Here is a 25,599-nt window from a genome sequence, read left to right on the forward strand (position 1 = left end):
AGTAGTGGCGGGGACTTCCGGTCTCGTCTGTCGCGGGCGGAAGCGGCGGCGCGGAGATGGCGTCGGGCGGTGCCGGCGGCTCCCGCTCCCCCTCCCCGGGGCCGCACTTGCCCCCGCCCTTCCCACCGTCCTCCGCCGACGGCGACGCGGCCGACAGCGACACGGAGGGGGAGGACATCTTCGCTAGCACCGTGAGTCTGGACTGGGAAACACCGAGGCGCGGTGGGGCTTCCCGGGCCCGCTTTGCTCCGCGCTCAGGAATGTTTGGGGCCTGCCGAGCCGGAGGGCCGCAGGCCTTGGTGCGAATCGCGCCTCCCCGAGCAGGAAACAGCGCTGCTCGGCTAAAGCCGCTTATCGGGCGCTTAACGCGGTTGTTAGAGCAGCTGTCATAACTAACGCTCGGTGCGCTCCTCTTGAGCACAGCGCTCCTGTGCGGGTAGAGCTGTCAGCTCGGCGTCCGCCCCTGTGCTGAGTGCCGGGCTGGGGGCCTGAGGAGCCACAGTGGCCCCGATGGTTCGTGTGCCGGAGGTGCTGGGCACTGTTATGGGCTGCTCTGAAGGAGGCTGCGGTTCTCTTATAGCAAGAAGTGGAGAGTGGGGCGTGGTACTTCTGTGTTCTTAGAAACTAAGGCAAACTGAAAGCCAGGGTAGATAGCTCTCTTCAGCATTTGAGGCTCATCAAGGAAACTTCAGCACCCACCTTGCCTTGTCTGCGGAGAGCTTCTTGCTGTCTTGGGAGCTTTTCCACAGCTCCTGTGTGGGAGCAGAGGGTCTGAATGACCCTGTGCACAGAGCTTCTGTTAGCTGGGCTGTGAGATGGAGGATTGGGTGCCACTTGAAAAGCAAATTGCCGCAGGCCTGCACCACCAGCAGCAAAATCTTGACTTTTACAAGGGGTTTTGTGTTGGCATGCTCACCCGAGGCTCACTGGTGCTGCTTGCTTGGCCTGAGTGGTGCTGCTGCCAGTGTGCAAACAGAAGGGCTGGGTCTCCCAGGGCTGCTGAGAGCTGTTGCAATCTGTGTACTCAACCTGGATTATGAAGGGTGCTGGAAGGGAAGCAGCCTCTGGCCGTTGTGCGTGCTGGGTTTGTAGTGGTGACCCTGCGTGGCAGCATCTGGACCTCCTCAGCATTAATGACTGCTTGTGTCCTTTTAATTGTTTTAAAGAGCAAACCCCCGGCACCAAAAAGGGAATTGCTTCTTCCTGTGAACAACAGCTCCAAAGAGAACGGAGTTCGTGTAGAGCAAGATGATCAGGACCTGTTTGCAGGTGAGTCTGCATCTCTGAGCCCTTACTGGTGCTTTCTGAACTGTAAGCTTAGAGTCATCTGTGTGCTAGCCATGATTTGCCTGTGCTTAGGCTGCTTGCTCTGGGCTATCACAACTCCTTATCTCTCAAGCTTGTGCTGTGCTCTGGGAGTGCTGAGTACTTGTGGTGTGTTTGGGAAGGTCCTGTAGCCTCCTCCAGGTCTCTCCCTTAATCATGCGGCAGGATTAACTGCCTGCAAGCTGAAGAGGCCTAAAAATGGGCTTTTATTGAACTGCAAGGCAGTGTGTCCTTCTACACCTGGAAGGCCTTTGCTCTCTAACTTTTCCTCCCTCTGCGCAGATAGAGGAAGCGTGTCTAGCAGGGATCTGGTGGTCCCCAGGAACAGGGAATGTAACACCCCTCTGTGGGGGGAAACAAGGAGGGTTGGACCTTACCCAGCAGTCCTGTTCCTTGTCTGAGCATGAGACCTCTGGCACATGCATCTGAAAGTCAGTTCTGGACATATCTGGTAACAGGTAGAAGCTTTGACTTCCTCTGGTGGATGAGTGTCCTGGGAAGGAGTCAGTCTAGGTGCAGTGTTAAAATTCAGTTTGTCTGTAGCTTTTTGTAGTGTGCAGCTGCTGCTAGCACACAGCAAGGAACTCCTGACCGCCTCTCTAGAGTAAGTTTCCATTAACAAAATGTTCAGCTGCGTTGATCAAATGCCCTTACTGCAGCGAAGCTGTGTGAGGTTGTGCTCTTCCCAGTACATACAGATGTCTTCCCTGTGTTTCTTGAATGCTGATTAAGACTGTTGTTGCTGCCTAGGTCCCGTGAGCCTCTCTGAAAATGCTGACGTTTTTAGAAACCCAAAGTAGAGAGGCTGACTCTTGCCAACTTCTTTTGACAGATGCCACTGTAGAATTGTCTCTAGACAGCACGCAGAACAACCAGAAGAAGGAACTGGCCAAAGCATCCAATCCTGCCCCCTCATTAGAAGTAGCTGCAAGCTCTTCTTCCAGAAACCCTCCAAAGAGCTATGAGGAGGTGAGAACTGCTCTCAGCTTTCCAACTTGCCCTGCTGGTTTGGGACCTGGAGTTGGCAGGAACCTGTCTGTTTACTTAGATGGGAACCTGCATCTAACGATGTAATTAATGTAATTGGCACATTGAATGCCCTGGCTTTATCTCGGGCTGTCAGTCTGGGGCTTGAAGTGGGGCTCAGGTGAGCCTTGCTCCTGTGGAGGCGTGGTGATGCAGGCTGCTTCCAGTGCTGAGCGAGCGGCTGAGCTGAGGGTCTGAGCTCTGATTGAGAGTTCCAGCTCCCTCTGTTGCCACAGATGGGGCTACGTGGTGGAACTGCTCTCATGTGGATATAAAAAAGTCTCCTGGGTGACTTGGGAGCTCAGATTTCTTAAGTGGAACTTGTGGTCTGGTTGCCAAGCTCAGTTAGGCGGAGCTCTGCCTAATTCTGTGTCCTTTTCCTGTTGAGAAATGAGTACTATTTTGGTGACGAGCAGAGAGCTGCTGTTCTGCCCCTCAAGCAGCCTGAAATCACGAGGACTCTGCAGTACTGTCATTGTTGCAGGCTGGCTTCAGGCTGGCTCAAGCAAAGCAACTCAGAACCTGGGCAGAATGCTGGGCTGATTGGTGAACCGAGAAGCTCTCATCTTCAGGTTCTTAAACAAGAGGCTGTGTGGGGCAGATGCTTTACCTTCACCTTGCTAATGAGGAGCTGTAATGCTTTCCAAGCAAGTCTGAAGCCTCAGTGGCCTGTCAGAGGCAGTACTGTTGTTTTTGCTGCCTCTGACCTTCAGGGTTCAGGCTGGGTCTGCCAGTTGCTGTCACAGTTCTCCATCCCTGTGTGCCTGCACACTGTAGTTTGCCTCCTGCGTAGCTTCGGTATCTTCACCTGTTTTGGGTGAGAATTGAAATTATGTAAAAGAGCCCAGAGGAAATTATTTTGTGCAGAGCTGGGCTGAGGTTGGGCTTGGCAGAGTTCTGCCTTAGTGGTGAGCAGTTTGTGTGTTAGTCTGTGCAGATAGCATTGCTGTAGAGACAAATCCAATCCAGGATGGTTGGAACTTGCAGCCTCAACACAAATGTGGAGCCCAGGGGCTTCATAGCATTGCCTTGACCAGACTGAAATGCCAAATGCCTTGGCAGGGTGACAGCGCTCTGGAGCATATGGGACTTTGTGTATGGAAGCCTGGATTTCTAGTTCTAATTTGCTGTCCTTATGTGCTTACTTCAAACAGCTGGAAGAAGAGGAACAGGAAGACAAATTTGAGCTGACTGTAGGAGTGAGTGACCCGGAGAAAGTCGGTGAGTTGTGTATGGCTGGCAGGGGAGAGCTGAAACTGCCTTAACCTGAAATCAAATATGCTGTCCCAAGCTTTGGCACCTTCACTGGCAGCTGCAGAGCAATGAGAAGCACGAAGCTTTCTCTCTGTTGGAAGTGGGGACGAGAGCAGCTCAGCCAGCCAAAGGCAGCCCACAGGGAGCCCCTCTGATCCCAGCCAGCTCACGGCTTCTGGAGCTGAGGGTGCGCCGGCTTCTAATCAGCGCCCTTCTGAGGGGCAGAGTCTGACTTGTGAGGATGCCCTTTGCTTCAGCTACGAGGCGTAAACCCTCCTCTCCCCACGCGAGCGGTTTCTGTGTTAGCTGGAGAAGAGGCTGGCTGTGACGTCCCAGAGCCAAACCACGGGCAGCCAGCCTGACTTGCGTCCTGTGGAAGGGCTGCTTGGTGTGCCGCACAGCCGCGGGCTGCAGCAGGGCGAGCAGTGTGTGGTGTGCATGGAGTTACTCCTGTGCTCTCAGCGTAACGAGCGACCGACCGTCGGCGTCGGCTGCCTTGGGAAAGGCTGAGCAGCCAGGCTGGGGAAATGCATAGTGGGCAGGGCTCCAGGCTTCTGCAGAAAGGTCTGCAGTCTGCGTGCAGACTCGGGGCTCAGATCAGAATCACCATCCCCTCTCCGTGGTGTGCGAAGCTCAGGGGATTGCTGGAGCCACCAGAGCCTCCGGGTGATGGTGCAAAAGGCCAACCTTGTGCTAATGCCTTGGTTTTGCTTTCCGCAGGGGATGGCATGAATGCATACGTAGCCTACAAAGTATCAACACAGGTATGTCAAACTCATCGTTTTTTTTCCCAGTCTAAGGCAGCTGGGCTGGCCTTTCCTTTTCATGTCAAGCCAGTGGTGACCTAAATAGATGAGAGGCCTGAATCTACGAGGCTTCATGAGTTATAATCCAGCCTTAGAGATCAGAGGATGAGCCTAGCTCTGAAATAGGTTTGCATCTATTTGGAAGAAGACCTTTTCAGCTGATATCTGCTCAGCATTGGAATGAGCAGCAGAAATGTCACCTGCTATGGAGAGCTCCAGGTGCTGGCACTGTTCCTGGTGGTTCTGTGCTGGCAGTTCTTTCAGATTAAGCTCACCTGCATGCAACTCTTTCCAGCAAGTCTCTTGCCAGGGTCTGTTCTCTGGGGCTAGTCACAAGACATCAAGCTTTCTGCAGCTGCTTCCCTGCTTTGGGACCGATCTCTGTGCTCTCTGAAAAGCCTTTCCTAGCTGTCTGTCCAGCAGCTGTTGGGCTGCAGGCACTGCATCTTGCAGCGCCAAGCTGTGGGTGTGTGGCAGGGACTGGGAGGCTTGTTAGCTGCCAGCTTTGCTCTGCAGACACAGTCAAAAGCTGCTGATGGCCCCTGCAGCCTGGTGTGTGACCTGACAGCAGTGCCTGTTCCTGTGGGGAACGGGGATGGTGGGATTAGGCAACAGGCAGGGCTTAGCAGGCAGCCCGCAGGCACAGCAGCTGCTGTGTCACTGGTATTAATGCTGCTGTTCAGCCCTAGGAGAGCTGCTGGCAGGAGATTTGCTGAAAACCTGGGCTTGCTCAGTTTTTGGCCTGGCGTGTTCCTCAAATCCCACAGAGCCCAGGATGTCCTATTGCCACCCCCAAAAGTGACGGTGCACCGTGTGTGCATGGCAAGCTTCCCTGGGTGAGTTTGACGTGAGTCTCATCTCTTCCCCCAGACGAGCATGCCGATGTTCAGGAGCAAGCAGTTCTCAGTGAGAAGGAGGTTCAGTGACTTTCTGGGTCTCTATGAGAAGTTGTTGGAGAAGCATGCCCAAAATGGGTTCATCGTGCCTCCACCGCCTGAGAAGAGTCTCATAGGTGAGTGGTGGAGGTGCAGAGTGCTGCTCTCGATCTGGTCCTTCTGGTTTGAGCTTTGTGCCCAGAAGATGGGGCTGCCTGCAACCTCCAAGCTGAGAGGGAAGCTGCAGAGCAGTAAGAGAAAGTAGGTGCATAAAATAATCTGAGTTCTGTGACACAACTGAACTCTGTTGGCTCCCTGCTTGGAGCTCTGGGCATTAAGCCTTGTTAGAGTTGATGAGTGGCTCTGCATCCTCTTGGAGAAGAGTGAAATCGCTGCGCTGTCACTGAATTGCTCTGTTTGCTTGAGTCCAGACCTCGTTCCGGTCTCACTTGGCATTGCAGTGCCTCGTTTCTGGATGTAGATTTCTGCTAGATGTAGATGTAAGCAGATGTTAATTTTCCAAGTAGCTCTTCTGATGCAAGGTCAGATTTCTCTCTCGTCACCCTGGTAGTCCGTATGCTTTGTGACAGACCTTGCTACCTTGTGCATTCAGTTTGGGGCCACTCATTAATTGCACCTACCTTCTGTGCTAGGAATGACCAAAGTGAAAGTTGGGAAAGAAGACTCCTCCTCTGCAGAGTTCCTAGAAAAGAGACGGGCTGCTCTAGAGAGGTACAGATCCCAACAGCTATCCCCTCATGCCTGAACCAAGCAAGGGACCTCAGAAAGGTCAGACTGGCTACAGTCTTCTCCCTATGTGAGAAAAGCAGTCTGCTTCCAGGCTTAGAGGGAACCTGGAGGCCACTGAAGAGTTGCAGCTGCAAGAGTTGACTCTAAAAGTATCTTCTGCTTCAAAAACTCTTGCTGGTGCTCATCCAAATCTGGCTGAACTCTGACAAGGCAGGGAGAAAACTGATCTGTCTCAGGAGCCCAAAAATCTGGATGCTAAGTAGTGGTACAAACAGTGCAGATCAGGTGAGAAACAATTCCCTCTCTTTAACTGGCACCTTTAACTATGTAGACACCAGTGGCCTTCGCTCTGCCACCCCTGCTAACTGCTGTAGTTGGCACCAGTATGCCAATAACCTCCAGCTTCAGCCTCTGAAGCGTTGTCACAGAGGAATGTAAGACTGAATCTTCATCAGTTACTGTATCAAGTAACCTTGGTGTGTAGTGAATATTGGTGCAGGTGCAAACTTGTCTCACTGGAGTCCCCAGGGAGGGAGAACTCGTGGTGGGAGGATGAGAACATCTGGCTGGGTCTGACTTCAGCTGCTGCTTCTGAGCAAACAAGTGTGTCGCAGCTGACTGGTGTGTGCTGCAGCTCACCAAGGTGGCTTGGAGCCAGGTTTCAGCAGAGGTAACTTGTACTGTGTGTTCTTCTCCCCAGGTACCTACAGAGAGTTGTCAGCCATCCAACCATGTTGCAGGACCCGGATGTTAGGGAGTTCTTGGAAAAGGAGGAGGTCAGTAGGGTGGACTGAGGTGGCTGCGAGTCCCTGGGGGTGCAGAGGAAGTTAAGGGGGCATGGTGCTTCAGAGCGTGGTGATATGCTCTTGGTGCATATCTAAGCACCATGTGCTGATAATGAGCCGTGGCCAAGCTTGCTGACACCACAGTGGGGGCACACATTTCGAGCAGGGGTTGTGTTTATTGTGAAATCCATGATGAGAGTGCAGCCTGCTGTCTGGAGGTAAGGGGGGGGACCGGAGCCCGATGCCCAAATGATACAGAAGTGCTGACTGTCTGCCCGCCTGTGTGGCCAGTGTGGTCCCTGCACCTGCGAGGAGAATGTGACAGTGCAAATCTTAGCATCTGCCTAATGCTGTGCCAGAAGGCTTTGCTGTAGGAACAGACTTTGTGGAAGCACACCAGGACACTGGTGTTACCAACACTGCTCTCACAGTGACTCTTATCTCCTGGCAAAACAAACTTTTCTGTCTCTCTATAGCTGCCAAGAGCAATAGGCACCCAGGCCCTGAGTGGAGCAGGAATACTGAAGATGTTCAACAAAGCGACCGACGCTGTCAGCAAAATGACCATTAAGATGAATGAATCAGACATCGTAAGTGTGCGGGTGTCTCCGCGCCGTCCTTGTCCTTGCTGCGCCTTCCCACCAGCTCACGTTTTTGGGGAGGGGTGCATGGGCAGCTCTGCAGCTGTGCAGATAATGTAGGAAGCAACTCTGGGTCTGTCCATTTCAGTGGTTCGAGGAGAAGCTGCAGGAGGTGGAGTGTGAGGAGCAGCGGCTGCGGAAGCTGCATGCTGTTGTAGAAACGCTAGTGACCCACAGGAAAGGTAACGGGCTGGGTTCTGCTTGCTTGGACTGTAAGAGTTAAGCCTTGTGAGAAGATACAGCAGTGCTTTCTTGCTCTTTGCTTCTTTGTCCTGGGAGACAGAAGTAAAAATGATAATGCCACAATTTCTGTCCGGTGGTACAGACTTAGAATGTGAGCCTGGCGGCTGAAAGCTGCTGTAATGAACCAGACCAGAGCTGATCTTGTTACTAATGCTACGCTGTCCTCTGCCAGGGAGCAGGAATGTTTCCCTTTGCATGTTTTGGCTGACATCTGCAAACTTGTGCCTGTCCTCCCACTGCTGTTTCCCTCTTCCTGGCCGGGGTTCTCTGTGTCTCATAGAAGCCACCAGCTCTCAGGTGGCATTGGCTCTGCTAGCTGATGTCTCTTGGGGCTACAGAAAAGCAGCTCCCAGGGCTGAACTGTAGGCCAGGGCTTTCTTTGTGTAGCACCCGGTGTAGCAAAGCCCACAGCTGACTCTCTTATTCCATTCACTAGAGCTAGCATTGAATACAGCACAGTTTGCAAAGAGTCTGGCCATGCTGGGGAGCTCTGAGGACAACACGGCCCTGTCCCGAGCACTGTCCCAGCTGGCTGAGGTGGAAGAGAAGATTGAACAGCTGCACCAGGAACAGGCTAACAATGACTTCTTCGTCCTGGCTGAGCTCCTGGGAGACTACATCCGCCTCCTCTCAGTTGTAAGGGTAAGCACTCCTCTAGGGCAATCCTCAGAGCCAACCTCTAGGGCAGAACCACTGGTCTTAGCATAGATCTTAGGCTGAGGTGTGCCAGGAGGTAGCTGGTCCTGTGAGTGCAAGCAGAGAGAATGGCATCACTGGTCTTTCTGAGCAGAAAGCAAACTTGCTGCTGGATCAGGAACATAGGGTAGGTGAGATCTGGCTGAGCTCTTGTTCTCCAGAGGGAATATGGGTCAAGTTCCTGGCTTATAGGTGGTCTCAGCCCCTCCAGGGGAGAAGGCTGCAGCTGCTGCAGAGGTTGTAAGCTGGTAACCTCTCATCTGTGTTGTAAGTAGACTGGGTCTTGAAGTCTGCCTGCCTGATACACAGGCTTCTGTGCCAGGGGCTGGATAAAACAAGTTCCAGGTGACTTCCCAGTTGGGCAGGCTGACTTGTTCCTGCCCTACTTGGAGACTACAGAGGCCAAAATGCAGCCTGCTTGGTATGGGGAGATATGATGGGTGCTGCAGAGGACCAAGACCACTGATAGTGCTGGAGGTAGGCATGTTCTTGGGAGAAGCTATAATGCTGCCTCAGCCTTTGCCTGCCTCTCGGCTGCTCTGTCCTTCTGGCCAGGCTGCCACATGTGCTTTCTGCTCTTCTAGCTCTTCCCCACTATCTGGCTGGATGCATTCCGAAGTGTGATAGCTCTTCCTTGCTGGGGCTGGTGGCTCACAAAAATACTGTCTGGCAGGTGTTGGAGTGCTTTGCTGTGACTTGTGGTCACTGCTGTGCAAGAGAGGCAGTGTGGAGCTAGCAAAGGTGTTTCCTTGCAATGCCTGTTCTTGATGGAAGGAATAAACTGAGCCCTGTACTGAGGGAGGCCTCAGAGCTGCCCTTTCCCTGGTAGAGCAGCGGGCAAGACGCTCCATATTCTGGCTTGTGCTGCCACTGTGGTTCCCTCACGTGGCCTCAGGTGCAGCCATCAGCGAGGTGGCAGAGGGCGCAGCCCCATGCTTGTCACACTGCATTGTGCCAGCCCAGCCTCTGCTTCTTCCTTTCAGGGAGCTTTTGACCAACGTATGAAGACTTGGCAGCGGTGGCAGGATGCCCAGACCATGCTGCAGAAGAAGAGGGAGATGGAGGCCAGGCTGCTGTGGGCCAACAAACCTGACAAGCTGCAGCAGGCCAAGGAGGAGATCTCAGAGGTGAGGCGTGCTGTGGCCCCTTGAATTTGAGCAGTCGGGTTTGCGAAACCACTCAGACAATGAGCAAAAAGCTTTGCAGCCCTGGAAACTGCACGCTTCCTCTTTCTGCAGTGGGAATCTCGTGTGACGCAGTATGAAAGGGACTTTGAACGCATTTCTGCTGTGATCCGCAAGGAAGTGATACGGTTTGAGGTAGGTCAGCCCCAGCCATCAGCAGGCAGCTCTCCCAGCAGTTGGTGATATTTGCAAATGCAGAAGTGTTCGAATGGGGCATCGGCGCTGCAGAGCAGCCGGTTTTGGCTGAAGGGGGGTTTTCTGCTCAAAGCACGCAGGCCTGCAGCGATCCTCCAAACCATCATCAGGATCTAGCCCATGATTAGGCCTCCCCACGAAGACGTGAGGGTTTTAGTGGTTGCTGCAGCTTTGTGCTCACTTCTGCAACTGTGTCTTGCAGAAAGAGAAATCCAAGGACTTCAGAAACCATGTGACAAAGTACCTGGAGACGTTACTGAACTCTCAGCAGCAGGTGAGTGCCCTCTGCCAGCCCTCCTACGCATCCTGGAGCTCAGCCTGAGTCCACAGTGGGGGAGTGCTGCTAATGAGTGAGCTGCTCGTTAAGCGTTGTACCCCAGGGGATGCCTCGGCAGAGCTGTGTGTGTGTTGGAAGAGGCAAAAGCTCCTCCTCCCCCCCTAAAAACCCTTCTGAGTCTGCTGAATTTAAAGCTCATTCACAATGCACTTGAGCTGTGCTGGCTCCTGACTCTTTTCTCCTCCTCTCCACAGCTGGTGAAGTACTGGGAAGCATTCTTACCTGAAGCCAAGGCCATTTCTTAACTGGACCAAGCCAGCGAGCATACCTGAACTTTGCCTTTTTATACACTATACCTCTTTTACACGTGAACGAACCCTAGTTAAACACTTGAGCGCTGGTAGAGGTTTAACCCCCAAACGAGCAGCTTAAAGCCAGTAACTCTTCTAACTGTATATTTTTCATTTAGCAACATATATTTTCTTACTGAAGAGAAATGAGTTTCCTGCTTTCCAGCCAGCCCTGAGTAGGTGAAGAGCAAAGGGGGTTAACGACACTATAATGTATATTTTTCAGGCTGGGTTTTAAGGCTCTTACGACTATCTTACTCCTGCAGTGCCATTACGACTATGTAATAAAACTTGTATCAGGGCAGCCAGGCGTGTGGTGTTGGGGGAGAGGGCAGGGAGGGGCCAGGGCTGCTGGGAAGAGGCTGCAGGGATGCGAGGGAGGTGGTGCTGCCTTCGGCTTTGTGCTTTGTGACCGTGGGCCCCGTGACCTTGGCACAACCCAGCCACCTGTCCCGGCTGTTGATTAAGCCCTGACTCTCACCAGGGCCCGGCTGCTGTTTTTAGGCTCTGAGCTCAGCCCGGGGCTGGAGCTGCTCTGCAGGAGGCTGCGATGCTCCCCCGTCCCTGTGATAACAGGCTGCCTCAGCGCTGGCTCTGGGGCTGCAGCAGCGCTGATCAAAACTGATACTGAGTCTTACAGGCGACGGAAAGAAAAGGGAAAAGCGCGCTTGTGCTGACTTCCCACTTTCCTTTCCTCTTATCCCTGTGCTACCTTCGGGCTGCAGAGCACCAAGGCTCTCCCAGTCCCCAGCAGCCGGTGGCCATCCGGTGCTGGCAGCGGTGGCGGGCGATGATCATAGTCTCCATCCCTGCGGCGGAGCCAGAGGTGACGGCGCGCAGCCCTGAGAAGGCACACACGGTGAGGGGCGCTGGGGGGGGGTCCCTGTCTGCCCTGGGGTGGTGCCTGTCCCCAAGGGTCCCCACCTGTTCCTGGGGACAGCGGTCCCTTTTTGCCCCGTATGGTGGTCGTGGTGGTCCCACATTCTCCAGGGGCTTTGCTGACCCTGATGAAGGGGCGGGGGGGGGGGGGGTAGGGAGGGAGGGGCAACGTGTTGGTCCCTGCAACACCCTGTTTCCCGCCCTGCCCTGGGGGCTCCTGCGTGCCCATGGGGCAGTTTGGGGCTCCTGCCCCGGGAGGATGAGGGTGAGAATGAGGAGGTGCAGGTGTTCCTGGTGGAGGTGCTGTGCAATGGCCGGCGGCACACAGTGGCGAAGCGTTACAGCGAGTTCCAGGCGCTGCACAAGCGGGTGAGGACCTGGTGCCAGCAGGGGGAGGGGTCTGCAGCCAGGGACCTTCCCTGGGGACCCACAGTGGCAGCCAAGGCTCCCACACCCCCTGCTCTGCCCCAGATCAAGAAGAGCTGCAAGGTGCCCGACTTCCCCCCGCGGCGAGTCCCCAACTGGGTGCCCAAGGTGCTGGAGCAGCGCCGGCAGGGCCTGGAGCTCTACATCCAGGTGAGACACAGGGGGCTGGCAGTGGCATCTGTGCCCCAGCTGTGCGCACACCCCCCCTGTCCCAACTCCAGGGCGTCCTGTGCCACAATGAGGAACTGCCCCAGGATGTGCTGGACTTCCTGAAGGTGCGGCGCTGCCAGCTGGAGCCCAAGGGCTGCAGCCCTGTGTGAGTCTGCAGGGTTCCCCAGGGGTTGGGAGCCAACAGGGGCTGCTGGGCACTGACATCCCTCTCCTGCCATAGTGTCAGCCACTCGCCCCCCCAGCGGCCCGTCCTTGGCTTCCACACTGACCCCTACGCATGGCCACCAGCCATGGGTAAGGAGCGGGATGTGAGTGGCCCTGCAGTCCCCCTGTGCGTTGCCCTCTGAGCTGCTGGGCTTCACAAAGCTGCACTCGCGCCTCTCCCTGCAGATGTGCTCCCCAACACCGTGCTGAGCGGGGTGCTGCACGGCTTCTATACCCCATGGCACTGCCCACCCTGCACAGCTGTGCCCCGGGGGCAACTGGGCTCCTGAGCAGCCACCTCCAGCAGTGGTGTCACACCAAGGATCCTGGCAGTAAAACCTTCCACGGGAGGGGGGCAAAGCCCTGCTGGGAGCTGCGGTGGCATTCTCTAACACCACGTGCCTTGGTTTGGAGAGCTGGAGCTCTGCCAGCCACCGCCCTGCAATGGCATTGCTGTAGGAGTCCCCGCAGGCAGAACCCTAACTGGAAAAAAAACCCTCAGTGTTTGGGCTTTGGAACAATAAACCACTGTGGCTGTGCTGCCCAAAGCTGGCTCTGTGTTTCTGCCAAGAAAACGTAGGGCTAGCGTGGAGGCTGATCTGAGACAGGTGAGGGGCGAGGAGGGCTGACCCCTCAAGAGAGCAGAACACAGGCAAGTTTATAAAAAACACATTGGTCACATTTATTGGTGCATGTGCTTCTTACAAAAGTGTTGGACAGTGGAGCAGGGCTCCATCTTGCCCCCAGGGAGGTGGCAGGGGCTGGGAATGGGGCTCAGTAACCACACCCCGGGATGCCACTGGGGGCGGTGGGGAATGCACATGGGGCAGAAGGGCAGCCTGCAGCCCGTGGAGGCCGGTCTCTGCGGCACGGGGCCCCCTGCAGCTCCAGCCCGCTGGGACGGGTCACTCCTTGGCGATGGCGAAGGGCTTCTCCACCTCGATGGTGCCACAGTCAGCAATGGTGACGTCCTTCAGGGGTTTGTCCCGGCTGTCTGTCTTAGTGTTCTCCACTTTCCTCACCACGTCCTGGGGAAAGCAGCCGTGTGACAGGGACAACAGTGGCCGCATGCAGCTCCACCCCTGGTTTCCCACGCCCTTACCATGCCCTCCAGCACTTTGCCAAACACCACGTGTTTGCCATCCAGCCACGGCGTCTTCACCGTGGTGATGAAGAACTGGGAGCCGTTGGTGTCCTTGCCGGCGTTGGCCATGCTCACCCAGCCGGGGCCGTAATGCTTCAGCTTGAAGTTCTCGTCAGGGAAGCGGTCCCCGTAGATGCTCTTCCCTGAAGAGAAAAGGAAAAGGAGGGAAGCGGGCTGCGCGGCGCTCCCGGGAATTCCTCGGGGCCGGCGCTGGGGGGACCGGAGCCACGTGAGCAGCGCGGGAGCGCCGGGAGCGCCGCGTGCTGCCGTACCTCCGGTGCCGTCCCCGCGGGTGAAATCCCCTCCCTGGATCATGAAGTCCTTGATGACGCGGTGGAACTTGCTGCCCTTGAAGCCGAACCCTTTCTGCAGAGAACCGGGCGGTCACCCGCACGGAGAGCTGCGGACCCGCGCGGCGGCCCGGCCCGGCCCGGCCCTCACCTCCCCGGTGGCCAAAGCCACGAAGTTCTCCACCGTTTTGGGCACCGTCTTGCCGAAAAGCCCGATGACGACGCGGCCCGCATCCTCCTCGCCCACGCGGAGGTCGAAGAACACCTTGGGGGGGGGGAGGGGCCGTCAGCCGGGGCTCACCCGTTCGCAGAGGCCCTGCCTTCCCCCCCGGCCCGCCGGTTACCGAGGCCCAGCCCGACCCCCGGCCGCCCGCACCGACCTTGGCCGTGACCTTGGGGCCCTTCTTGCGCTCGTCTGCCCTCGAGGCGGCGGGCAGCAGCAGCAGGAGCGCCGCGCCCAGCGCCGCCGCCGCCACCAAAGCCTTCATCCTCCGCCGCTCGCAGCCCGGCCGCAGCGCCCGCCGCGCCGCCTGCATCCGGCCCCTCCCCGCCGCCCCCCCCCGGCAGAGGTGGTGCGATCCCGGCCCCTCCGCGCTCAACGCCCGGGCGCGACCAACGGCGGCGGGAGGCGGGGGGCGCTGCGGAGCCGTAGGGCGGCCGCCACGTCGCCTGGCGGAGGCGCAGCCAATAGGCAGCGGGCACGGGGCGCGGCGGCCGCGAGGCGGGGGGGCGGGCTCGGGGCAGCTACGGCCAATGGGAGCGGGCGGAAGCCGGGCGGGGGGCGGGCTCGGGGCGGGCACGGCCAATGGGAGCGGGCGGAAGTCGGGGTGGGATCCCCGGGCGGTCGGCGCCGTTCTGCTCTCGGCTGCCCTCGGCGCTCAGTGCGCGCAGCCGCGGCCCCGGCACGACGTTACGTAGCGGGATCGCGCTCCGTGCCCCAACCCGGGCGTTTGTCACCAGAAACAACTGCTGAAGGAAACGCCTGGTGGCGGCCTGCTGCCCGGGTAGGGAAGGAAGCGTTGCAGTCCCAGCACGGCGGGATGGAAGGGCCTTCACAGCCGCACGGCTCCAGCCCTGCCGCGGGCTGCCCGGGGCCGCCCATGTCCTGGTCGCCTCCAGGGATGGGGCACCCGCAGCTCTGGGCAGCAGTGCCAGCGCCTCGCCGCCTCTGTGCCCGCAGTGTTCTCCTCACACCTCACCTCAGGGTCCTCTGTTAGTTTAAAGCCGTTCCCGCTCGTCCCATCTGTTGCTGTCTGCCATGCGCACAGAGCCGCTCTCCCTCCTGTTTTGAGCTCCCCTCAAGTCCTGGAAGGCCGCACTGAGGTCTCCCCGCAGCCTTCTCTTGCCCAGGCTGAACACCCCCAGCTCCTCAGCCGTCTCCATACAGAGGTGCTGCAGCCCTGGCAGCATCTCCGTGCCTCCTCTGCCCCGCTCCAGCAGCTCCGCACCCTTCCTGCGCTGGGGGCCCCAGGCCTGGGCGCAGCACCGCAGCTGGGGCCTCACGAGGGCAGAGCAGAGGGGACGGTCCCCTCCCTGCCGCTGCCACCCCTCTGTTGGTGCGGCCCAGGATGCCGGTGGCTTTCCGGCCCCCGATGGACGCTGCTGCCTCGTCTGTGGCTTTCATCCACCAGAGCCACCGAGTCCTTCTCCGCAGCGCTGCTCTCGTGAGACCTTCTCCCATCTGTGCTCACAGCTGGGATTGCCCCGACCCAAGTGCGGCACCCCGGCTTGGCCTTGCAGAACCTCCCTGGTTCACGTGGTCCCGCTCTGTGAGCCCGCCCAGCTCCCTCTGGATGGCATCCCTTCCTCCTGTCGTATCCAGCGCAGCGCTCGGCTCAGTGCCATCCGCAAACTGATGAGGGTGCAGTCGGTGCCACCATCTGTGTCACTGATGAGGATGTACAAGAGTGCCAGTCCCAAGATGGATCCCTGGCTATGGTGGGAACGTAGGGGCACAGAGAGAAAAGAAATGGGTGCCACCACTGCTGTGGGACTGAGCTGCCCGTGGCTTTGAAGCACAAAGCATTAGGAAGGTCCAGTGAGAAGGGAGGGTTATCAAGAGAGCCCAAGAGAAGCAGAGGGAAAGGAAACATTATCTAACCAAGCAGTGTTTCTGGTGAGGGGGAAATAAGCACATCTGTTCATGGAGAACAATGCAGCAGTGCAATGTTTTATTGAAAAAAAAAACAAAAAAAGTCTCACTTGACGCCTCAGAAGACTGCATCGCACTGTTGGCAGGGCACTGCCCGGCACCCCCCGCCCGGCTCTCCCAGCAGGGCCGCAGCTCCCCCTGCTGGCTGCACTGCCTGCTGCCCGGCACGCAGCAGCCGGCTCGGCCCGGCTCAGCTCTCTTCCCCTCCCATCCCTGGGATGGCGGATCTTCACACACAGGACTTGCTGTTAACCTGCTTTCTTTCCTTTTTTTTTAAAAAACAAAACAAAACAAAACAAACCACCACCTTTGCCCTGTCGAAGAGTCCAACATACGATTATAGTGCAAGAGGGCTTGGTACAAGTGAGCATTACCAGCATGCCGTGGGGGGACCGTCCTCCCCTACAAACACATCATCATAGGATTAAAAGAACATCGTATCTCCAGAGATAAGCAGAGCGGGTCGTGGTGAAACAGCTTTCCAACCAACCCATTTAAAAACAAGGTCAGGAAAGTTTCTAAACAATCAAATACATTCACTTTAAAAACAAAACAAAAAAACAGAAACAGAAAACCAAATAAGTAACAACAGGAAAAAAAAAAAAAAACATTTAAGAACAGAAACTGTTGAGATGGCCCCTTCTCCCCCAGCCCTCCCTCACCCTGCAAACACTTACAGATGCTGCAACTACAAACTGCTCCTGGGGCGGACGCAGCAAGGAATGACCAAACACGGCAGGAGATGCAGAAGGAATCGAGTTCTGGTGACAGGCACTTAGTGGGGCTTGGGAGGGCAGCAACAGAAGTGTCTCGAGGCCCAGCTCCATCTGCAGCACGCATGGCTGCTCCTGGGGAGCGCCTGTGCCCCTTTCCCCCCGCAAGATGCCAAACCATGGTTTCCTACAGCAGAGAGGGGAATGCCTGTGCCAGAGACACGGAACTGCAGGGAGGCAGCAGAGGTCAGAACGGGGAGGGTGGAACATGGCTGATCCCTGTCCTCCCTCCAGCAAGAGGGGAAGAGAGACAAAGTGCCTTCTGGCTCTTGCGTGCAGGTGATTGAAGGTCCATCCCTGCCCCAGCCTGCGGTGTGCCCCGAGGAAAGCACTTTGCAGAGCGAGAATGAGGGTGTGTGCAGCTCCCAGAGGATGTGCAAGCAAAGAGTGAGCCAGGCTGCAGCGTGAGGGGCTGCTGGGGACAGGAGGAGCGGCCACGCTCACAGCCGCGCTCCAGCAGGTAAGGCATCAAGAGGCAAAGATGGCTAAGGATGGCCCGGAGGGATCCTGGCACAGAAGCAATGCCTTCCTGTGCTGACCTCACACCTGCTTCGAGGAAGCACGAGGAGCAACGCCCGGCCCGGCTGCCGGGGAAGGGAGCTGCAGCTCCTGGGGTGCCACGCCACAAGCCCCAGCCCACAGCTCATCACTCGCAACAGGCTGTGAGGTCTCGTCTCTCTCTCCTCCTTCTGTACTCCCCAGGGAGCACAAGCCCATGTTTACAGCTAGTGAAATCCCTCAAGCGAACAGCTGCAGTGCAGTCAGATGGCACACATGGAAACACAGAGCACGAGCATCTATTTATTCACAAACTCCCCCAAAACTGCCTGAGCTCTTCCACAGCCCTGCCACGTCCAGGAGCAGCCTCAGCCTCCTCCGGGTTGGGAAGCGTGGCAGCAGGACACAAGCCATCATGTCTGCTAGCTGCTAGCTGTGTGTTTGGCCTGCACGCAAACCGTGGCTTCCCCGTGGGCTGGGAGCTCGCAGGGAGGACGTCAAGGCTGTTCCAGTCAAAGCCATCCGACCATCTGGAGATGAAATCAGTATTAAGGCAGTGAAGGATTGCCACTTTGCCTGGGAAGCTTTGCTCCTCACACTTCCCCAGGGAAGGTGCGTGTTCACAACCACCCTACCGGAAGGCTGGGGAGGGCCGCGTGCTTGCCTGGCCCTGCACTGAGATGCCTGCGGTCTGGGAAGCACCAGCTCCCAGTTATGTTAACCCTGATCTGCCTCTCTCTGCTGCCAACATGTCTGTGGGCTGCTTGGGTCAGGCACGGTGTAGGAAACCATGGTGGGGACATTCACTGGCAGCTGGAAAGGGTGATTGAAAATTCAAGTATGCTTTCCTCAGCGCACGGCCCAGGGCGGGCTCCGAGAACCCCAAACTGGCACAAGGGTTGTGTGGATGTCATCAACATCCCCACTCGAGGGCACTCTGCACCCCAACGTTCCCAGCTGAATGTCTGTCTGCGCTTGCACCACTGGTCCACGCAGAAATCCACAGATACAATGTGCATCTGTAATGCTAAAAATAATAAAAAGTGCAACGACGTCAGTTTCTTTAAAACAATCCACATTGCTCTGTTACCGTCAGAGGAGGGAGGTGTCAAGGGGAGCCAGGAAACCTAACTGGAACAGTAGATTGCAAATTTCTCACAGCTTGCACATTACAGTGTAACTGTTCCCAAGGAGCCTAAAAGGGAACCTGTGTCGTACTGCTGCAGCAGTCAGGCCCTTCTCCCACGCAACTCTCGCGCCCCGACCACATCCTCCTGCCCTCTCGAGAGCCAATTGAGCCTACGGTGCTTCGTTTCTTAATTAAGGAGGGAGGAGGGCGGAGGAGCAGAGAGCGCAGGGGAGGGAGGGGGGTAAAGTGAGCAGGAACTAAGCACAGTCCTCAGGTTTGCATGAACGATGCCTTCGCCGTAAACAACGGGAAGGAGGGTCAGCCAGCCAGCCCCCCTCCCGGGGCGACCAAGACCTGAGCCAGCCACAGTCCTGGTCCCAAAAGGAGCATCAGGCTTGGAGTGAACGAGGGAGACCATTCAGCAGATCCACCCGAGAGTGGTTTGTTTTGGAACATTTTCTTCTCTTTTTGGTTTAAAATGTCACTTGTTTGTGTTTTTTTTTTTCTCTTCCTCCTATGCCTCCTCCTCCCCCTAAAGAGAAGCCCCTTCCAGTTAGCCAGGGCAGGAGCCGCAGGTGCACGTGGTGTTCCTGCAAGGCCCAGGAGGCACCGGTCACTTGTGACGCTGAGCCGTCTTCTTCCGTTTCCTCTTAAAGAAGCAGCAGCACCTGGAGCACAAAGAACAAGGCCAGTCAGCCCTGCGCAGCCCCACTGCCGTCCCCCCGCATGCACCGGCTGCTCCGTGCGCCCGGCCCCAGCCCGGGGACCTGCCCACAAGGTCGGCAGCGGCTGGCGCGTGGATGGCCGCCGTGCCCAGACCATGGGCCGGGGGTCGGGCGCTGCCAGTGGATGGCTGGGTATGGCCCTTCCCTCCTCTAGAGGCTCGACCAGCACAGGAACGCCAGGAGCCACGTGGGGAGCAATGGGACAAGGAGCCAGATGGCCAGACCTTGGGGGAGGTCCGGAGGGCACGAGGACAGCCCTGGCTGTGCTCCCCGGCTACAAGACACACGGGTTCAACACCGCCCACTAAAAAGACAGGTGCCAAAGAGATCTCGGATCAGGGACCAGGTTCCTTTACTGAACCTTTCACGATACCCAGAGCTTCCACCTTTGATAAAGTGTTACTTGGTGCAGAACACCTGCTTCTCCCCTCTGCTAAGGCGAGGGAGGTGCGCAGCGCCCAGGGATTAGGAGAAGCAAAAGGATGGAGAGTGGAGACTGAGGTGGAGGGAAGAACGCTCAGCACAGCTGAACCTCCAGCAGAGGTGGTTTCACTGGTGGCATCGCACCGAATCCAGGCTTCCTAGCCCTGCTGCCTTCCTACAGAGGGACTGGGCATTAGAGGTGCGTCTGCCTTCCCACCCTCAGCCTGTTCCTCACCAGGAACCCCTCTGCACAGAGGAAACGTGTTACTTCTGTGCAAGTTCTGCTCCTGAGCTACGGATCTTTCTGCCATTTACAGCCATCTCTGGAGAGACATGGAAAGCCCACCTCTCCAGGCTGCAGAACAGGCATGAAGCGAAGCAGCGCAAGTATGCAAACACCATTTTTTCCTACAAGCTTCTTTAACCAACGGCTAGACCCAAATCCTTCGAAAACACTGTGACAGCACTTCCGCACTGCTTTCGGTGGGGTCCACCGCAGCTCCGAGATGTCAGCACTGTGCTCCTCTGGTGGAACAGATTCACGCTCTCCTTCACCCCAGGAGGAGCCTATCCCTTACCTCGGGGCGCAGAAGCCACCGTGGCTGACACCACCGCATAAGCCAGCACTGACTGTCTGCTGGGAGACTGCAGCCCTGTGACACATGGAGCTCAAAGCCACAGCGGCGGGAGGGCAACTGCCCATGGCACGCTCCTGCAGGGACGTGTTACCAGGGGAAGTGCAACGTCACGATCTGGCTCTGGGTTCCTCTCAGGCGCTCATAGCAGGCCCAGTGTGGAGGCGAGCCGAGAAAAACCATGACACGCTTGTCCTTCCAGGAACACAGGCCCAGAGCAACCTGTCAGCTGGGAGCACTCCATCCCCAGGACCCCCTGTGACACTCACAGCATGCTCTGAAGCTTTCTGCACCCAGCACAGGCTCCTGCACGCTACTGGCACTCTCACCCCCTGCTCCAAGACTGGTGGTGCATTTTATTGCCCCAGTCCTCCTGCTGCCCTCTCTGGGTTTAACCTACAGCAGTATTTCCCTCCCATGGCAGCCACCTTCCTTTATGACATGGGTGATGGTAAGTAAGGGAGGGGATGGTTATGGGGAGAGATGATGACAATGCACGAGTTATGATTTCACATGCAGATGGTGAAGAAGGAGAGAAGAGGGCTGAGAAGCACTCGTTTCCTTGGGCACTGTACAGAGGGAGCTGGCTGACTGGCTGTGGTCCCTTGAGACTCACGTCTTTTTAGGGTGTTACTCAGAGGTCCAGGGAAGGGTTCAGGAAAGGAAGTCCTGGCAGGTCAGACAGGCAGAGGCAGAACACCAAAACGAAAGGATAAGGCAGGCCGACAACTACAGAATGTGATCTCTGTGCATGCAGACAATGCCCAAGAGAACAGCCCCAGACTACGACATACAGAAAAGCCAGAGATGCCAGAGGTATTGGAGGCAATGCCTATGGAGAGCAGGGCAGAGGCGGGTAAGTCTCTCATCAAGCAAGGACATTCCTGACCCACAGAGGCATCACCTTGTTCTGCAAGATTCCCACCCACCCCAGAGTGCCTCCTGGGCCTCAAGGAGATGCTGGATGCACATCGCAGCCCCGGCCTCAGAGGGGACGGGAGGGAGGGAACGCATCACAGCCTCCTCGGGGCCAGGACTGCAGCTTCGGGAGCCTGATGAACGGTACGTACAAAGGAGCTGGGCCCGGAGCGATGCTGATCCCAAACCAGAGGGTTGGATGGGCTCTCCCCGAGAGCCAGCTCAGCTGCGGTGCTCCCCCAGTCCTCAGCCTGCTGCTGGGAAAGCGGCCATCTCCTGAAGACTGCGGCTCTGTCATTAGTGCCTGTCACTAATGTCACTAATGAATGCCACTGCTTTATACCCCCTCTCTCACTGCGGGCCCTGGCTGTGCTTCTCTGTAGGAACTCTCCCAGGAAGCGACTGCTCCCTCCCCTCCACGCCAGAGCAGGGCTTTCCCTTCATATCTGTGCGAGGAAGTCCTGCAAGATATTAGGCGAGCCTGCTCCCGAGTCTGCCCAGCTCCATTAGGCATCATCTGCTCACGGACACTACAGTTTGGGGGAGATGGGAAGCCGAATAGAAAAGGATGAGAATTTGTCTTTTGCACGGATTGGTTCAGCCATCCGTCTGACTGCTGGGCCTCACGCGGCCCTCAGACTCGGCCCGCACCCTCCCCAAGAAGCGCTCAGCAGGGTCCTAAACCCAAACTGCCCTGGGTTGGCACTGAGCTTGTGCCTGTTTATGGATTGGTTGGTTGGATTTTGCCAACCCCAGTCTAGTCTGGTCCGCTCCCCCTTGCATGTGGACTGGAGAGAGGGACTCACCACAAGTTGAGCATTTTCAGGCAGCTACAGAGAGTGTAGAGAAAAAACACAGAAAGGAAGAAAGAGCAATTAGTTCACAGAGGTGGGATGAAAGCATGTCACTGCAGCCATGCAAACATGCAGTGCAGACTGGCAGACACACACCATGCCTGCCCCCACCCGCCCCAGCCCTCATACCACCTCGCCACGGTGCTGCTGAGAATCACCAGTGTTCAGTGCCATGAGACCGCAGACAAACTCTGCACCTTCTCCCCACGGTCACAGGCCCTGGAAGGCCCTTTCTGGGGCCTGGGATCACACAGGAGCTCCAAGCCACCACAAAGGAGACTGCTCTATCCCCTGCAGCTCCAACAGCAGAAGAACCAGCTCGTGGGCCTGTGGGTCTCTGAGCTGCTGTTCAGCGTGTCCTCAGGGGACCCCAAAGCAGGAGCATGTGCACAGCTCCTCTGCTGGCCAGGAGCTCCAGGGAAAGAACTTTCCACTGTTGCATCTCCCCTCAAAACACAGAGCTCCAAATTCAGCTGGTTCTAACCCTTTCTGGACTGCTACGCAGCAAATCAATCTTTTGAGTCTAAAAATCCTTTGCTCTCCTCTTAATTGAGGGAATTTATGATCACAGATGCAAGGAAAGATGAAGACAGCCCTCCTTGAGGCAAGAGGAATGAAACAAGGAACTGGGGAGCTACAGCAAGAGCCCCCAGACCTGTTGGTGCAGAGCAGCCTCTGCTCTGCTTCACAGTGACCGCTGAAACCCTCCAAAACCAATTCTGAACCACACAGAGTCTGGGAGGGACAGAACAAATGACCAGGCACAGCTTGGGCAGCACAGCTCACGCAATGCTTCTTCTCACCTATCTTGATACTCCCCTATGTAAGAGCTGCTGGGTGGTTGTCTGCCCCAAAGCATGTGCCTGGGAAGCCCCACTTCAGTCCTGACCAAGACACAGCCTGTGACACCGAACCTGTGGCCTCTGCAGGCCCCACTACCCAAATTTAAGAGGAATATCGCCCACTCTCCAAGCAGCACCTCAAGACCTGCCCTCCCCACCATGCTCTAGGAGAAGCCTGTGCCAAAATCATGGCTCACTCCTTTGGCTGGGAGGAGAAAGCACATCCACTGCTTGCTCAAATAGCTGCCAGGATCATGCACAGCTCCCACCAAGGAAGATCACAGAAGTGCTTTCTGAAGGACAGGCAGCAAAGGACCTTCAGCACAATAGTGACAAGGTGGAATAGTGACAAGAAGGCTCCAGCCTGATGGATAGTTTTCAGAGCCATTTCCATCCTTTCTCATACCTCCCTGTTTTCTTTCTTACCCTTCCATGAATCATTCCTAGCAGAGGGCTGAGCCAAGCCACACCAGCACCACCAAGACTGCCCAAGGCAGGCACTGGAGCAATGTCACAGCACCGACCAGTCTGGGGGCAGCTCCAGGCCCCCTTCCCCTTGTATGGGGAAGCTGGGATTACCTGCTGGGGTCCTGCTCTAGTTCAGGGGCAGCAAGAAGGTCCCGTGCTGAGGGTCATGCAAAAGGTGACATGATGGCGCCAGGTGCAGCACGTGTGCAATGGAGGCCAAAATGGTCAAAGCAGCAACTATGTATGTCGCTTCTCACTCTTTGCCACACGCTACAGAGGAGAGGTCCGCCCAAAGCGAGCACACGGCTCCCCATCAGCAGAAGGGCTGTTACAGGTTTCTCACTCAGCACTGGACTGGGAGAATTCACAGAGAAAACCCCAAGTCCCTGAAAGGATTACTGTCATACCACTCTGGATACCTGGCATTACTTATTGCAGCCACAGATGAAGTGTGAACTCAGACCAACAATTTCTTCACTGAGTTGTGCTCAAGCTACTCCTACACTCAGCATGAGCATACAGAGCGTTCTCCCTTCGGAGGCTCCTGCAATCTATTCATGTTACTTTGGTACTTGTGCTACCATCTATTTTGCAACACATGCTCTGAGTAAGAGTTACGTTCTCCAGCCACAACAAGTTTAAAAAGCAGCAGCAGCACTGAAGGCACCATGCACAAAAGCAGCAATATGCAGGAAAAGGGCATGGGACACGAGCATCGAGTACTTCCCCGTGGGTAGATACCCCCACTCGTTTCACAGGAGGAAGATTAATGACCACACCAGTGGAAAACCTGCTTGTAAAGCCAACGTACTTAGCTTCCTCCACCACTTCCACCTCTGCCTGTGCTGTTATAGGTGCATTGGAGTGTGCCCCCGTCGGGTCGTCCACGTTCAGCTCCCCGTTGGTCGAGCTAACCACCTGAAACACAAGACATTCCCCATTAACAAAGCTCCCCCCACAGCACGGTTCCACGTGATGCATCTCCACCCGTCTCAACAAGGCATACTGGAGGAACGGGAAGCCTGTGAAATAATTTCTGTCTGTTCTTGTCTCCTGTTGGTTCCTGGGAAGCCTTTACATCACGCTCCCTGTCTACAGCAGCCACCTGGCTTTTCCCAGGCATTTGGCCTCACAGTGGCAGGTATAACTGCAATTCAGTGACGCACAGATTCTGACACGGAGGAGCAGGTACCTGCACTGATCCTCCGTGCCGATCCGCAGCCAGATGAGATGTCAGGTACGAGGTATTGGTCTGCCGGCTGGGCTGGATCTCCCACTCTCCTCGGCGATCGGATGACGCCTGCTCAAAGTCCAGAAGCAGAAGAGAAGCAGAAGAGAGGGCAAAAGGTGAATGAGGTGAAGAAATGAGAGGATGGCTGTTAGTGAGTTAGTCCATTTTGTTTCTCTGTAGGTTTTTCTTGCAAAACAGCAAGGCAATTTAGACAGCTAGGCTACAGCTTAACTTTACCAAGTATTAACCATACATTCCTTCAGCTTTACCCACTGCAGGAGTGCATTCCTTCTGTAGGTGATAAACAACAAGAAAGCTCACATCTATCCAAGAAGTTATTTCTATGCACAGCGTTGCCTGCATGTGTTTCGGCACAGCAATAACCATGCTGGCAGCATGTTTCACCCTGTCTGCTAGGGCCCACATCAGAGCCCTGGACATGGCAGCAAGTTGAGATACCCAAGACTGACCTCCCTAAAATACTTGTTTTTTTACTCAAAAGTGCAGTAAACAAGAAACTTCCGCTGACTTCATCTCCAGTAGATGCAAACTGTATACAGGGAAATTATTAGAATTTGATTTGTTTTATTAGAAGAACCACTTTGCACTTGCACACGAGGCTGCTAACAGGTCATCCAGCACCGATGACAACACACCCAGTGTTCATCTGAGGGCAATGAGCATCTCTGTGCAGCCAAACCAACAATCAGCTGAAGGAACTTATTGCCAAGGCTGGAAGCACAGGACAGGGAGGCAGACAGATGTGTGTCAGATCTCACGCCAATGGCACAGAATGGAGTCCAGCACGACGTTACTAAGGGCATGGCTGTGTTGCTGGATGCAGTCATTCTCTCACACGAATGAGCCTGAGCCCTGGTCAGAGCCAGAGAGGAGCTGCTGTGTGGCCAGGAAAAGAGGGAGGAGCTGCCAGCAATTCCACGCAGGATGACTCCAGAAACCTTCCTGTGCACTTGTACAATGCTAACTGGCCACCAAACTGGAACGAGAGCATTTGCAAAAGGAAGCAGAACAGAAAAGCACTCTGCTCGCATGCCATAAAACAAGCACCATCATTTCCTCTGGGTCCGTCCCTGAGTGACCCGCAGTGCAGCTCCTCCTGAGCAGTCAACAAGCCCACTTCACAGGGAGCGTTTCCCTAGAGATGCCTCCATGCAGGCCTGTAAATCTTTTTGTTAAATGCTTGTTCTGTCAGCCCGAGACACTGCTTATCCTTTTCTATTGCTATCATTCAAAGGAGTTACTGGAGAAGCACTTCCCTTGAAATTCTTCTTCAGTTGCTGCAGGTCACAAGATTAAGAACAACTGGAGAATTTAAATGGAGTTTTAGAAGTTGGTGAAGTACATATCTTGAGTGCTGCTTTCTACAAAACACTGCACTGCCAGTTTCCTTGGCCAGGTCAGCTGATGG

The 25,599-nt window shown here is 56.0% G+C and overlaps 4 protein-coding genes across 10 annotated transcripts in view; 2 read left to right on the forward strand and 2 right to left on the reverse strand.

Moving 5' to 3' along the window:
• The first annotated feature begins 20 nt into the window (after window positions 1–20).
• On the forward strand, window positions 21–10,712 carry SNX1 (sorting nexin 1). Of its 2 annotated transcripts, XM_052672109.1 has the most exons (15): window positions 21–191; window positions 1,167–1,269; window positions 2,159–2,295; window positions 3,507–3,573; window positions 4,327–4,370; window positions 5,283–5,424; window positions 5,941–6,019; window positions 6,738–6,813; window positions 7,299–7,412; window positions 7,552–7,645; window positions 8,143–8,348; window positions 9,386–9,529; window positions 9,641–9,721; window positions 9,984–10,055; window positions 10,313–10,712. In XM_052672109.1, exons 1-15 carry the CDS (start codon window positions 57–59, stop codon window positions 10,361–10,363), a joined length of 1,545 nt encoding a protein of 514 aa, XP_052528069.1. In that variant the 5' UTR covers window positions 21–56; the 3' UTR covers window positions 10,364–10,712. The 2 variants fall into 2 exon arrangements, with proteins under 2 accessions (XP_052528069.1, XP_052528070.1); XM_052672110.1 differs by lacking the exons at window positions 7,552–7,645; window positions 8,143–8,348.
• Window positions 10,713–10,788: 76 nt separating this feature from the next.
• On the forward strand, window positions 10,789–12,636 carry SNX22 (sorting nexin 22). Of its 2 annotated transcripts, XM_052672141.1 has the most exons (6): window positions 10,804–11,267; window positions 11,573–11,656; window positions 11,759–11,863; window positions 11,935–12,029; window positions 12,105–12,178; window positions 12,275–12,636. In XM_052672141.1, the coding sequence occupies exons 1-6, from the start codon at window positions 11,199–11,201 to the stop codon at window positions 12,376–12,378; spliced, it is 531 nt and encodes a 176-aa protein (XP_052528101.1). In that variant the 5' UTR covers window positions 10,804–11,198; the 3' UTR covers window positions 12,379–12,636. The 2 variants fall into 2 exon arrangements, with proteins under 2 accessions (XP_052528102.1, XP_052528101.1); XM_052672142.1 differs by lacking the exon at window positions 11,573–11,656 and having other exon boundaries at window positions 10,789–11,267.
• Window positions 12,637–12,745: 109 nt separating this feature from the next.
• PPIB (peptidylprolyl isomerase B) lies at window positions 12,746–14,073 on the reverse strand. The gene is made up of 5 exons (XM_052672136.1): window positions 13,903–14,073; window positions 13,674–13,787; window positions 13,505–13,598; window positions 13,191–13,375; window positions 12,746–13,116 (listed from the first exon to the last, which is right to left on the reverse strand). The coding sequence occupies exons 1-5, from the start codon at window positions 14,056–14,058 to the stop codon at window positions 12,994–12,996; spliced, it is 672 nt and encodes a 223-aa protein (XP_052528096.1). The 5' UTR covers window positions 14,059–14,073; the 3' UTR covers window positions 12,746–12,993.
• A 1,880-nt stretch (window positions 14,074–15,953) lies between these two features.
• CSNK1G1 (casein kinase 1 gamma 1) overlaps window positions 15,954–25,599 on the reverse strand; it is an 87,561-nt gene continuing 77,915 nt past the window's right edge. For 4 of the 5 annotated variants that reach the window (XM_052672112.1, XM_052672111.1, XM_052672113.1 and 1 more), the window contains 3 exons: window positions 24,132–24,242; window positions 23,751–23,857; window positions 15,954–18,742 (listed from right to left, as the gene is read on the reverse strand). In XM_052672112.1, coding sequence (XP_052528072.1) covers window positions 18,688–18,742; window positions 23,751–23,857; window positions 24,132–24,242 — 273 coding nt within the window. In that variant the 3' untranslated portion in view covers window positions 15,954–18,687. The remainder of the gene's footprint in view (window positions 18,743–23,750; window positions 23,858–24,131; window positions 24,243–25,599) is intronic. The other variant, XM_052672115.1, reaches the window with a different exon arrangement.

The sequence above is a fragment of the Tympanuchus pallidicinctus genome, unplaced genomic scaffold (genome assembly GCF_026119805.1).
Source record: "Tympanuchus pallidicinctus isolate F22 unplaced genomic scaffold, pur_lepc_1.0 scaffold12, whole genome shotgun sequence".
NCBI classification, from domain to species: Eukaryota; Metazoa; Chordata; class Aves; order Galliformes; family Phasianidae; genus Tympanuchus; species Tympanuchus pallidicinctus.